At 23.7% G+C, this 14,383-nt stretch overlaps 2 protein-coding genes across 3 annotated transcripts in view; one reads left to right on the top strand and one right to left on the bottom strand.

Annotated features, from left to right (window-relative positions):
* The window catches only part of LOC117177891 (mitochondrial ribosome-associated GTPase 2), a 51,351-nt gene extending 38,070 nt beyond the window's left edge, over window positions 1-13,281 (top strand). For both annotated transcript variants that reach the window (XM_033368961.1, XM_033368960.1), the window contains exons 6-7: window positions 903-1,135; window positions 13,116-13,281. In XM_033368961.1, the coding sequence (XP_033224852.1) occupies window positions 903-1,135; window positions 13,116-13,259 (377 nt within the window). In that variant the 3' untranslated portion in view covers window positions 13,260-13,281. The remainder of the gene's footprint in view (window positions 1-902; window positions 1,136-13,115) is intronic.
* Window positions 13,259-14,383, bottom strand: part of LOC117178367 (alanine--tRNA ligase, cytoplasmic) — a 45,824-nt gene continuing 44,699 nt past the window's right edge. The window contains exon 13 of the mRNA XM_033369796.1: window positions 13,259-13,989. Coding sequence (XP_033225687.1) covers window positions 13,382-13,989 — 608 coding nt within the window. The 3' untranslated portion in view covers window positions 13,259-13,381. The remainder of the gene's footprint in view (window positions 13,990-14,383) is intronic.

Here is a 14,383-nt window from a genome sequence, read left to right as displayed (position 1 = left end):
ACATTGCTATCATTGCCCCTTTTTCCCTTTTAATTCTCTTATTTCCTAGATAGTTCAGAACATATATGTTGTCCATTACCCCCATTCCTTTTCTAAACCCTGTCTGATTCTGTAACTTTTGTCACAATTCTTTGGAATTTTCATGAATTTTTTTAAATCACTTGAATTTTTCCAAAATTATACTCAATTCTATTAAATCGATTAGATTTCTTTTTTAATTTTTAAATGTTTTTATTTAATTGATCCTGAAAGCTTGAAGTGTTAGGCATTTCATCAAATTCTTTTGAATTCCCTTAAATTTTTCTAAGCTTATTTCAAATTTAATGAATTGAGTGAAGTTTTTTCAAATTAATTTTTGTTTTTAATTCACCTTTAATTTTTATGAACTTTATGAAATTCTTCTCGTTTACCTTAAATTCCTCTAAATCCATTTCAATTTTACAGAAATCAATAGAATTTTTATATTTAAAAATTGTTTTCCATTTAATTGGAATTCTTTTGGATTGTTTTGTAGTCAATAGTCACTTTTTTGGTTAGAAATTATTAACGTTTCAAAGATTTGAAGGGCTTTAAAATTATTTTTTGGAATTCATCCCGAATTCTTCTTAATTTACGCTGAAATATTTTTAATTCTTTTGGCATTTTTTTTAAATCACTTGAATTCTCTTAAATTTACTCAATTCCACTTTTAAAAGTTTTGTATTTAATTGATTCGAAAACCTTGAAGTTTACCTTAAATTGCTCTTAATTCATTCCAATTTTACAGAAATCAATATATTTTTTTATTTTAACCATTTTTCTCCAATTCATTTGAATTCTTTTTAAATCCTATGTATTTGTCCAGAATTTTTCTATCTTTTGAGTGCGAAATAAGTACCCCACACAAAAAAATTGTATTTTAGTTGCAGATTTGCCTGGTTTAATAGAAAATTCACACAAAAACAAAGGCCTTGGCGTAACTTTTTTAAAACACGCCGAACGTTGCAAAGCTCTACTATTTATTTTGGACATTACGATGGATGAACCGTGGAATCATTTGGAAATTTTAAAACATGAGCTAACCCAGTACAATCCAAAGTTGATTGAACGACCAATGCTTGTCATAGCGAATAAAATAGATTTACCGGAAGCTGAGGTACGATAACAATAATTTTAAACTCAGAATTCAAACTATCCAGGCTTCGGACCACTCATCACACTCTTTGATAATATTTGACTCTTCAGGGTGGCGATTCGACTAACGATTTTAAATTTTCAGTCATTTCCCGGTCAAGTTTTTCAATTTTCCTCGTCAACTAAAAGTAACATATTCATATTTCCCGCAAAACGTCAATATTTAATTCATGACATTAATTCTAAACATCCTTTAATACAACAGTGCATAAAAACTGGTGAATTTTCATGTGGAATAATTGCATTTTATGTCGACAAGATGCATTTTCAACCATAAAAATTATTTTTCTACAAAAAAAAAGACGAATTTTCCACAAAGTACATAACTCTTAAAACAAAAAGTTTCATTTTCAGAGTGACCGTTTTTGTCAAAGCAAAAAGTTTCCGGTCATTTCCCGGTGCGCAAACATTTTTCATGGTCAATGAAATTTAAAAAATCGAACAATAAATCTAATGGTTCCTTTCGAAGTAATAAGAACTGAACTGCCAATGAAAACACTCAAAGTGAAACTCTTGAATTTTAAACTTCGAAAATTGAATTTTAAAATTTGTTTCATTCAACAATTTTGTATTTTCAACTGCACAATTTTAAATTAAATTTAGTTAAACTGCAAAATTACAAATTTTTAACTTTTATCAATTGTAGAGTTCAAAGAATCAGTTCCAAAAATATACATCCTCGTTATAATTTTCAATGCTCTAAATTGAACAATCAATCACTGAATTTAAAAATATTTAAAATTATACCATTTTAAGCGATTTTAAATTCTAATTCCAGCTCAGAATGCGGAATTTTAATTCTTTTCGAAAATTTCCCATTTCAACTAATTGTAAGAATTAGAACTTTTTGGAAAAAATCCCTGTTCAAATTCATAATTTAATTTAATTCGAAAATACTTCGTTTCAACACAGGACAATAATTTTTTTGGGAAAATTCAATTTTCCATTAAGCATTGTTATTTTTTTGGAGAGATTCCTGTTCTAACTCAGAAATGGTTAAAAAATTTTAATTCCTTGTTCAAATCCGGAATTTAATACTTTTCGAAAATTTTCAGTTGCCAAAAAGAATTCGAATTTTTGTAAAATTCCCTGTTCCAATTCACAATTTTAATTTTTCTCAAAAATGTCCCGTTTCAACTTCGAATTAGAATTCATTCTATTAAAAAATTCCCTGTTCCAAGAAAAATTATAATTCTTTCGGATAAATACCAGTTTCAATTCAGAATTGGTTAAAATTTAAAAATTCTCTGCTTTAACTCAGAATTATAATTCTTTGGGAAAATTCCCTGTTTCACTTCAAAATTTTGTTCCTTTTTGAAAATGTTCAGTGCTACCCCGAAAGTTGTTAAAATTTGAAATTCCCGGTTATTATTCTGAATAAATTCTTGTTCCAACTATAATTTGTAAAAGACTAAAAAATCTCTGTTTAAATTATATTAAATTTTTTTTTATTTTAAATAGTTTAAAAATCCTTAAAATTCTTTGAAATTCTATTTTAAAATCTTGAAACATCTACATGTTGTTTTGAATTTGTTTAAATTAAAAAATATTATTAAAAGTTTTTCACAACTTCTAAATATTTTTTTAAATTATTCGAATTTTAAATAATTAAAAAAAATCATTTTCAATTTTCCTAGCAATCTTAAAAAATGTTATTATTAAAAAACTTCTAAATTTCATGTTCGAAATGGGCCAAAATCGATATTTAGTTTCAAATTAGTTTTTTTGTTCCGTTTTAAGTATTTTAATTATAATTACTGATTTTAAAAGTACAGCCAGATATTTCTAAATGTTAAACAACTGTTCTTTTTTTTTAAATTGAAAAATTTAAAATTGCGTGTTTTAAAAATGGAATATTTTAGACTGAAATTTAATAAAAGCCTTTAATCGTAAATATATTATTTAAATTTTATTTAAAAATAAAAAATAGTTGATAAAGTTTCAATAGGGCGTTTAAATTTGCTTTAGACTTTCCAATTGAAACAGTTTTATTTTTAACGCCAAACTCTGGAAGTTCTAAAATTGTGAATTGATGCCGAATCGTCTTTTACAATCAATTATTATTTATTTTTAAAACTTTAGAGTGCAATTCAAATTTAAAAATCGTAATTTAAAAATCATAATTTAATTCATATTCACACTGGATCAACTAAAAATGTTTGTTATAAAAAATCTTCGTTTTGAAACGCTTTTAATTTTTAATTGCTCAAGTCTTTAAAACGGCATTTTGAAATTCTTGAAATTCAAATACGCATTCTAAAATGAACGCTATAATTGAAAAAGATCAGAATTTAACTAATTATTAAAAAAACGGTTGAAATCTAAGTTGAACGGATTATTTTTTCTAAAAATTTGTAAAACTCCCGGTCAAAAAATAAATGCACGGTCATTTCCTGATCCAGCGGACACCCTGATTTTTAAGTGCAATATATCATTTTTCAACAATAAAGTTGAATTTTCACCAAAAAAAGATAAATCGATTTTCAACAAAGTAGTTACATTCTCAACCAGAGATGAGTTTTCGACTAAATCAATGAATCATTAACTGAAATAGTTGAATGTTCAACAACAACAAATTAATTTTAATCTAAAAAAGATAAATTGTAAGCCAAAACTGAAATAATTAAATTTTAAGTTGCAAAAATTTATATTTTACCAAACAGATGAATTTTCAACTAAAACTGTGGAATATCCAATTGGACTTAGTTACATTTTCCGTTAAAAAAATTACTTTTAACTAAAATGATGAATCTTAAACCAGAATAATTGTTTTTTTTTAATCAAAAGATCAATTTTCAACCAACAAGGTTGATTTCTAAGAGAAAATACCAACTTTAAACTAAAAAATATCATTTTTAATCCAAAATTGAAAAAAATTTTAGTCTAAAAATGAATGTTGAACCAAAGAGATGAATTTTTAACTGAAATTATAGAATATACAACTGGAATACTAGTTACCTTTTTAATGAAAAAATAAAATAATTTTTAATCAAAAATGATCAAAAAAAAAACAAGTTTTCTATGAACCTGCTCATTTTTTAACCAAAGAAATGAATTTTTAAATAAAATGATAAACCGTCAACCAAAAAAATGAATTTTTAACAAAATAACGAACTTTCAATCAAGTTATTTTATTTTCAATTCAAAGATGAATATTCAATTAAAATAATAATTACTTAATTGAAATACTTGAATTTTTAACCGAAGGGTAGAATTTTTAATCAAGGAGATTAACTTTCAAAAGAAAAAGATTATTTTCTGTAAATAAAAATTGATTTTCAAACAAAATATGTGAATTTTCAACGAAATAGTTAAATTTTCAATTGAAATGACAAATTTTCAGCCAAAATTTTGAATTTTGACCTAGAAAAGATCAATTTTTAACCTAAAATTTAACAGTTAAATTTTTAGTTATAGAAATTAATTTACAACCAAACTGATGAATTTTTAACTAAAATTATTTATCTTCAACAGGAATAGGTGAATTTTATACCTACCAAAAAGATAAATTTTAAATCATAAAGATTAATTTTCTACAAAAAAAGAAGAATTTTTCACAAAGTACATAAATTTCCAAATAAATAATTTAAATTTTCAAATAAAAAATACCAATTTTGAACCAAAAGGATGAATTTTAAATCATATAGATCAATATTCTACAAAAAAGAAGAATTATTCACAAAGTAAATAAATTTTCAAATAAAAAATACCAATTTTTAACCAAATAGTTGAATTTTTATTCAAAAAAAGATAATTGTTTAACCAAAAATAGAATAGTTGAATTTTCCGTGAAAAATCTAATTCTTAATAATTAAAAAAAAACCGGATTTTCAGAAAAATTGTTAATTTTTCTACCGGAATAATTATATGTTTAGTTTAAAAAAAAATTTCAACAAAGTAGTTACATTTAAAAAAGGACACTATTTTCTAAACATTTTCCGCTAATGCGACTTTTTCTGCACTTTTCCCGGAAACATATTTTTCAACTTGTTCGCTAATTAATATAAATTACGGAACAAGATTTTTCAGTCAATAAAGAAAAAAAATGTCACCTAAAATGTTGAATCGTCAAGCCAAAAAGACGAGCTTTCAACAATAGAGTTGAATCTTAAACTAAATACATACTGCAATTTTTAGCCAAACGAATTCTCAAGAAAATGTGTTTTTTTTTTTAAATAAATAAATTAATCTTTAACTAAAATGATGAATCTTAAACAAGCAAAATGAATTTTTAACGAAATAGTTGAATTTTCAATCCAGGAGATGAATTTTGTATAAAAAAGACAAACTTTAAACAAAATAGATGAATTTTCTACTAATAAAAAAAGTTTTCAACCAACAATGGAATAGTTAAATTTTGTAATTAGAAAAATAAATTTCCTACAAGAGAAATTTATTTAAAACTAAAAAATTTAATTTTCTTAGTTGAAAAGTTAAATTTTCAGTTAAAGAAATAAAATTTAACCTAAATTATAAATTTTGAAACCCAAAGAAGAATTTTTTACGAATAAAATTTTTTTTCAAAAAATATATAATAGTTAAATTTTCAAAGAAAAAGAAAAGACTTTTTAACAACATTATTAAAGTTTCAACCAAAGTGGTGTAGCGTAAACTAATGAGATCACTTTTCTATAAAAAAAGATGAATTTTCAGTAAAATAGTTGAATTTGTACCTAAAACAGATAAAATACACACAAAAAATAGTTAAATTTTCAGTTAAAGAAATGAGTTTTTAACCGAAATTATAAATCTTGAAGCCCAAGGAAGAATTTTTAACCAATCTGTTTTTTAACCCAAAAGATTAATTTGCTAACATAAAGACCAATTTTCAACAAAATACATGAATTTTCAACAAAAAATATTGTAGTTAAATTTTCAAAACAAAAAACAAAAAAAACGGAATTCCAACAAAGTTGTTATATTTTTAACCAAGAAGGTGAAGTTTTAACTAATAAGATTACTTTTCTACAAAAAAAAGACTAATTTTCAGTAAAATAGTTGAATTTGCACCTAAATCAGATAAATTTCCCACAAAGAATAAAATATTTAACTTTTAAGTTGAAGTAAAAGCATTTTTAACTGAAATAATTAACATTAAACAAAACAAAAAATAACTTTTTAACCAAATAGTTGAATTTTCAACGCAAAATATTTAAATTTGATACTAAAAAGTCAATTTTGCTCTTAAAAATGGAGTAGATACATTTTTTAATTATGAAACTAAATTTCCAACCAGAGCAATTAATTTTTAATCAGAAAATGAATTAGTTAAATTTTTAGCTAAAGAAATTAATTTTTAACCGAAATGATAAATCTTGAAACCCAACGAAATGAGATTAAAAAAATAGAACACTAAAGCTAAAAAAATTTTCACTTGAGGTAATAAAAACTGAGCTGCAAATGAAAGCACTCAAAGTGGAACTGTTAAATTTTGAAATTTTAAAATTGAAATTTAAAACTTTTTAAATAAAAATTTTTGTATTCAAACGCTCAATAATTTACGCGTATAAAATTGACGGTACTTACATTTTTCAAAATAAAAAATATAAATCCACGATATCATTTTCAATGCTCTAAATTCAAAAATCAATCAATGAACTTTAAAATTTTTAAAATGATATAATTTTAAGGAATTTGAAACTAGAAACACCAAATATTGAAAAATTGAAAAAATTTTAACTGAAAACTTCTTAAATTGAAAATTCAATTATTTTCTTTTTAAATAGTTTAAACATCTTTGGAAAGCTTCAAAATTTTATTTTAAAATATTTAAAAATCTAGAAGGTGTTTTAAGTTGGTTTTAAATTTAAAATTATTTTGAAAATTTTTTCAGAACTTCTGTCAAAATTAATTTAATTTTTTCTACAATTTTCAGAAAATCCTGCAAATTTTAGAAAATTTCTTTACAATTTGGATGTTTAAATAACAATTGAACATTTATTATTTGTGGGCGAAATTCGAGTAATTTTAAAATATATGAAGACGTTTGGAAAATATTTAAACTTAATGTAAAACTTGAAATGATAGCCTAATATAAAACAAAATGTAGATTTTCGCAGATTTTAAACAAAAAAATTCAATTCTTTTCAAGAATTATGAAAGGCTTCAAAAGAATAGAAACATTTTCTTCAGATTCGTAGGAAAATTAAAAATAACTTTTCATGTTGAAAAATTATTTTAAGACAATGTTTAAAAGGTTTTTCAAAGATTTAAACACAATTTTCAAAAAAATATTCTCGAAGATTTTAAGAAAACTTGCTAAAATTTGCATGATAATTTTTAATCAAAATTTCCCTCTCAATTAAGCATTTTTCAAATACAACAATTAAAATTGTAACGTTCAAAGTTTAAAGGCTCTTCGAAATTTTAACGATTCCAGGTTTTCTATGTCAAAAAATTCAGTTAAAAATTCTTGACTTTTAAATATTTGGTTTTAATTTACTTGTTTTAAATAAAAATTCAAATGTTGCTGAATATTTAATAATTAATCTTTTTTAATTAAAAATGTCAAATTGAATCAGTTAAAAATGGAATATTTTCGACTGAAACAATATTTTTAATTTAATAAAATCCTTTAACTAAGAATATATTATTATGAAGTTATTTTTAAGTTGAAAATAGTTTATAAACTTTCAGTCACATGTTCACATTTGTTTAATGACTAAGGCTTTCAAATTGAAACCGTTTAAGTTTTAACGTTAAAATCTGAAAATTCTTAAATTTTGAACTGGTTTAAAATCGTTTTGTCAACTCGCTTTTGTTCACTTTTTATTACCTAAAGTACAGGTAAATTTTAAAAAATTATTTATTTAATAAATAGAAATGTTTTTATCCAAAATTTTCAACAGCAAAGGCCTTTATTTTTTATTTGTTCAAGTCTTTAAGAAAGAATTTACAAATTCTTCAAATTAAAAATGTAAGCTTCGAAATAAAAATTTTCAATGGAAAATTTTGTAAGTAAAAAATTTTTTATTTCGCATTGTACTTTTTTTACAAAAAAAAGCGAATTTTCAGTAAAATAGTTTAACTTTTAACAAAAAAAAAGGGGGTGTCAACTAAAATTATGAGTCTTTAACAAAAACAATGATTTTTTAACTAAGTAGTTGAGTTTTCAACGAAATAAGATAAATTACCAACAAAAAATCAGGGTCGCCGTTTTAATGGAAGAAAAAAAATCCCGGTTCGTAAACATTTTCCACGGTCAATTATGCTAAAAAATTCGAAATGTAAAGCTAATCATTTTTCCATTTGAATTAAAAATGTATGATTTTTAACTTTTCTAAATTATAGAATTCAAAGATTCAGATTCAGTTCCAAAAATATAAATCCATGTTATCATTTTCAATGCTCTAAATAGAAAAATCAATCATTAAATTTGAAAATTAAGAAAATAAAGTATTTTTACCAATTTTTAGCTAGAAACATTAAAATCTTAATCATTACATTTTTTTAACTAAACAATTTTTACATAAGAAGTTGAATTATTTTTATTTTGAATAGTTTAGATATCCTTAAAAAAGGTTCAAAATTTTATTTTAGAGTCTTAAAAAATATACATGTTGTTTCAAATTAAAAATTATTATTCAAAGTTTTTCCTAATTTCTAAATATCCTTTAAAATTATTATTATTTACAATTTCTTAAAAGCTTATGCACTTTTTGTTTAAAATCTCAAAAAATCTAAATTTGTTTTAAATTAGGCCATGGCTATTTGCACTGAAATGTTGGGACGAATAGCCCAATTTTCTCGGAACATCCACATTGTTTAAATTATTTTCAATCATTTGAAGTTTTTAATTAATTTTGAATCTTTTCAGTCTCTCTCCTAAAAAATTACTCAGATTATTTTATAAATAATAAATGTTCAGTTGTTATTTATATGTCAAATTTAAAAATTTTCACTTAAATTTATTCATTTTTTAAATAAAACAATCTAAATCGTTACAATAAAAACTTAAATGCTCCTTGAAATTTCAAAGTTTCAAGACTTTATATTTAAAAAAATTCAGTTCAAATTTAAATTTTTTACGAATAAGGCTTTCAAATTGTACAAGCTTAATCTTTAACGCCGAGCTCTGTACATTCTTAAATTTTGAAAGGATTCAAAATCATCTTAATGAATCAATTATTGTTCACTTTTTGAGACTTCAAGTACAGTTAAATTTTTTAAATTATTTATTTATATTTACAGTCGAACAAGTAAAAATTTTCAATTTCAAACGCTTTTAATTTTTAATTGTTTAAGTCTTCCAAGACTGCATTTTAAAATTCTCGAAATTAACAATGTACGCCTAAAAATAAAAATCTAAAATGGAAAATATTGTTAAGTAAAAGATTTTCAAATTACGCATTATAAACGGAATAATATCATACTTAAAGAAAAAAAAAGTTCAATGAATTATTTAAAAAATGGTTAAAATCGAACTTGGACAGATTTTCTTTCTAAAATTTGTAAAATTCTGGTCTCAAAAAATTCCCCGTCATTTCCCGGTTTTCCGGTCCAGCGGTAATCCTGAAAAATGTAATATTTGTTTTTCCAACTAAGAAGAAATTTTCATTTGAAATAAAAAACAGTTGAATTGAACCAAAAAGTACAATTTTCTAAGAAAATAGTTGATTCTTCAACAAAAATCGATTATAGTTCATATTTCAACAAATATATATATATTTTAATTTAAAATAAAAAATGAAGATTAATTTTCAGCCAGTTGCATTTTTAACCAGTAAAAGTGCATTTCCAAAAAAAAATTAATTTTCAACAAAATACATCAATTTTCAACCAAATAGTTTGTTATTTACTAAATTATTTAATTTTCTAGCTGGAAAAATAAATTTTCTACTAAAAAAATTAATTCTCAACCCGGAAATGTAAATTTGTAACAAACAAGTTTTTCATTTAAAAAACATGTGTTCGTCAAGAAAAAAAATTGCAATCAAATTAAAAAAATTTGAAGCCACAATTAGAGTTCTGAGCCGGTTATATTGCTTTAAGAACGGTAACGACCATGAGAATATTACCGAGAATATAACCGAGAAATAAATTCTCTGAGAATTTATGAAAATCTCAGAATTTATTTCAATTGATAGAAAATTTCATTTTTTCGTTAAATTTCGGTTGAAAATTCAACTCTTTTTTTAAAGTTTGTCTTTTTTATTTTAAGGTTTACCTGCTTTAGCAGCAATTAAAATTTTTTTTTGTTAAAAATGCAACTGTTTGGTCAGAAATGAAGCTATTTTACTATTTATATTTTGGTGTAATAGCTTAATTTATATTATTATATTTTGGTGTTGAAAAATGAACTGAACTATTTTCTGGATGAAAGTTCCACTTATAAAAAAAAAATTGTTTTTTATTACAAATTCATCTAATGCAACTATTTGTTACAGAATTTAACTATTTTGTTAAAAATTTATCCTTTTTGGTTGGAAAAATTCGTCTTTTTGGATTGAAAATTCAATTTTTTTTTTAGAAACTTTTTTGTTTTGTTACAAAAATTAAATTTTTGACGTTACTGAGTTAACTGGAATCTTTTTTGGATGAAAACTCAACTTTTTTGTCATAAACAATTTTTTTGCTCTAAGATAAATTTCATACTTTTTGATAAAAGTGCAACTATTTGCTAGAGAATTCAAAAATTTTGTTAAAAAGTCATCCTTTTTGGTTAAAAATTCGTCTTTTTGGATTGAAAATATTGTTTGTTTTTTCTGTTGAATATTATTTTTTTCCATAAAAATTTAACTATCTTATTTTTTATTTAAAATTCAACTATTTTGATAATAAGTTCAACTATTTGGTTAAAAAATAAATTTTCTGTTGAGAATTCAACAATTTTATTGAAAACATTTTTCGTTTCATCAATTTTTTCAAATGAAAATGTAAGTATCTGATTTTTGGTAAAAAATTCATCTTTCTGGCTTGAAGATTCAACTATTTTGTTTTTGGTAGCAAGTTCAACTATTTGGCGAAAGCTTAAATTTCCTCTTGAGAAATTAACAATTTCATTGAAAATATTGTTTTTTTGTTTGTTGAAAATTAATTTTTTTCAACTGAAAATGCAATTATCCTATTTTTGATCTAAAATGCATCCCTTTTTGGTGGAAAATCAACTATTTTGGTAGAAAGTTCAACTATTTGGTTAAAAATTAAATTTACTGTTGAGAATTCAAGAATTTCATTAAAAATGTTGATTCTTTTGGATGAAAATAAATGAGATTTTAACTGCAAATTTAATTATTTTAATATTAAATTATTTTTCTCGAAAATTCAACAATCAGCATTTAAAATTTTTTTTTAACTGGAAATTTAAATATCTTATTTTTTTGGTGAAAATCATCCTGTTTCGTTAAGAATTTGTCTTTCTGGCTTGAATATTCAAATATTTGGTCAAAAATCCATTTTCTGTTGAGAATTCATCAATTTGATTAAAAATATTCGTTTTTTGTTTGTTGAAAATTAATTTTTGTAACCTGAAATTTGACTATCCTATTTTTTTTTGAAAATTTCGCTTTTCAGCTTAAAAATTCAACTATTTTGTTAAAAATCTCAGCTATTTGGTTAGAAATTAAATTTTCTGTTGAGAATAAAACAATTCGATTACAATTTCTTCTTGAAAATTAATTCTTTTTAACTAAAAATTCAATTACTCTTTATATTGAGAAATATTTTTAAGATAAATGTCACATAATATAGTTATAATATTTTAGTTTGCATAAAAATCTTTATCAACAAAAAATTCAACTATTTTTTTGAAAATTTATCTTTTTGATTTAAAACTTCATCTGTTATAGAAAAAATTTCATTTTGTTAAGAAATCACTATTGTTGTTTAAGATTTATATTTTAAGTTGAAGAGTTATCTCGTTGGTTAAAAGTGTAATTATCTTGTCAAAAATTAATCTTTTTTAATTCAAAATGCAACAACTTGGGTCAAAGTGAAGCTCAAAAATGCGCGTTTTTTTTGTAAAAAAAATGATTTTTTATTTTGAAATTTCCTTTTTTTGTGTAAAAATGCATCAGTTTCGTGGAAAATTAATGTTTTGTTGAACAGTCATATTTTTTGTTTGAAAATTGAATTTTTGTCTTTTGGTTTGAAGGTTCAATAATATAGATAAACTTTTATTTATTTTTTGAGCGAAAAATCTTTATTTGTTGGAAATTCGTCTTTTTTATTTTTAAATTCTTTTCTTTTGTTGTATAAATTTAATTCTTTTTTTATTTAAATATAAACTACGACACTTTTTCGTTGGCACTTTCTCTTTTTAGGATGAATATTCAACTATTGTGTTAAAAATCCAATTATTTTGTTGAAAATTCCAGTATTTGGTTAAAGAGTTATCTTCTAAAGTAGAAAACACTTTTTTTTTTAATAAATTTAAAAATTTTAAATTATATGAAACACTGTAATTCCTGAATATGTCTGAGCTGGAAAGTAATGTATATTCAACTGCTGATGTCACCTGAACAATAAAAATATTGTTAAAAATCATAAATTCTTAAATTCTCTTAAAATCTGTCACAATATCGAATTTTCAAAAAAGCTGTTGAATCTTCAACCAAGAAGTATGGCTTTTTAACTGGATTTTTAGATTAACCAAATATTAAAATTAAAAAAATTAATTCTGAACTAAAAATGTAATATTATACTTTTCAACAAAAATAGTCGGATTTTCTTATTGGGTTCTATTAATTTAATTCACATTCAAGTGGAAAAATGAGAAAAAGCCTGCGGTAAATAAATAGGAATCTTGGTATAATAAATAATAACATTTAAGATAAACATTGAAATTCATTTTTAATACTTGAAAAATTCTATGACTCTATTTTGACTCTATTTTTTAAAATTGTGAGACTATTTACACTGTTTTTTAAATCTCTAAATTGAGCCCAAGCCCTGATTATCTCGAATTAATAAAAAATAATTAATATTCTTTAATGAAATTACAGGAGAACTTACGATTACTCAGTGAGAAAATTGATCTGCCAATTATTCCAATTTCCGCCAAGCTGGGAACCAATGTTGCCTCACTTTTAAAACAAATAAGGATATTGTACGATGATTTATGTGCGGAAGAAACTGAAGAAAGATAGCTTTGTAATTAGGATTTATTTTAATAAAAATATGAAAGATTGCAAAAAAGAAATAATCAATTTGACAAGAAAATTATTCCATCATTTTCTAACGCAGATACTAATTACCGGGGTAAAAATCATCAAAATTTTGGTTTTTCACAGAAAATGAAATTTCCAATGACTTCTCTGACTTCCGGCTGTTCTAACATTGTATTGAACCACCTGTTGAGATTTTGATACTTCTGCCTCAATTTGGCATCAAAAACGTGTTCAAATAACGGCATCAGTGCAGTGAAAATTGAAATATCAGCGAGCGTAACTCGTTCGCCGACGAGGAAGGTTTTCGAGAGGAGAGTTTTGTCCAGTGCTGCCACAAGATTAAAAATTTCCTCCTTCGCGACTTTAACACCCTCCTTCGGGATTTGCACCAAATTCAAAGACGGTAAAATCCAACTGCTTGAAGATGGCAAAATTTGATTATCAGCCAGACTCATCCACTGTAAAATTTCACTTTGCGCGAAAATTTCGGCTCCTTTCAGTTCGGGTTTCGCCAAGTAAAAGGAGATTGCATTACTATCGTACATTTTTTTATTCCCGTCAATCAAAGAAATTTGCAACTTTTTCTCCTCGCCTTCATAGTTTCTCACTTGGAGAAATTTCCCGCTGTATTTGGCTGCTATTTGCGCACGGTACCCTCGAACACTTTCACGATTTGTGAATAAAACTGGTACTGGCATCTCGCAAGCTGCTGAAAGAAGAGGATATTTTTCATTGGAAAAAAGACAATGTAGATACTTTTAAATTCTATTGTTTATCTGTTTTTTAATATTTCATCTTCTGGCATTCTTTTCTAGTGCTTCCATTATCAGTAAGTTCATTTTCAACCAAATAGTTTAATTTTAAATTTACAAAAATTAATTTTTTACCAACGAAAATATCGATTTGTTAAATAAAATGATAAATTTCAAAAAAATAAAATAACTTCCAAGAAAGTAGTTCTATAGAAAATATCAAATTTTAATAAAAATAGGATAGTTAGTTTTTTAGTTGAAAAAATTAATTCCAAACCACAAAAAAAAATAATTTTCTATAAAATTGTTCAATTTTCAATCCAAGTGTTGAATTATCACACCAAAAAGAAG

The sequence above is a fragment of the Belonocnema kinseyi genome, chromosome 8 (genome assembly GCF_010883055.1).
Source record: "Belonocnema kinseyi isolate 2016_QV_RU_SX_M_011 chromosome 8, B_treatae_v1, whole genome shotgun sequence".
NCBI lineage: Eukaryota > Metazoa > Arthropoda > Insecta > Hymenoptera > Cynipidae > Belonocnema > Belonocnema kinseyi.
Note: the sequence above shows the minus strand (reverse complement) of the source record. Positions and strands in the feature narration are given on the sequence as shown.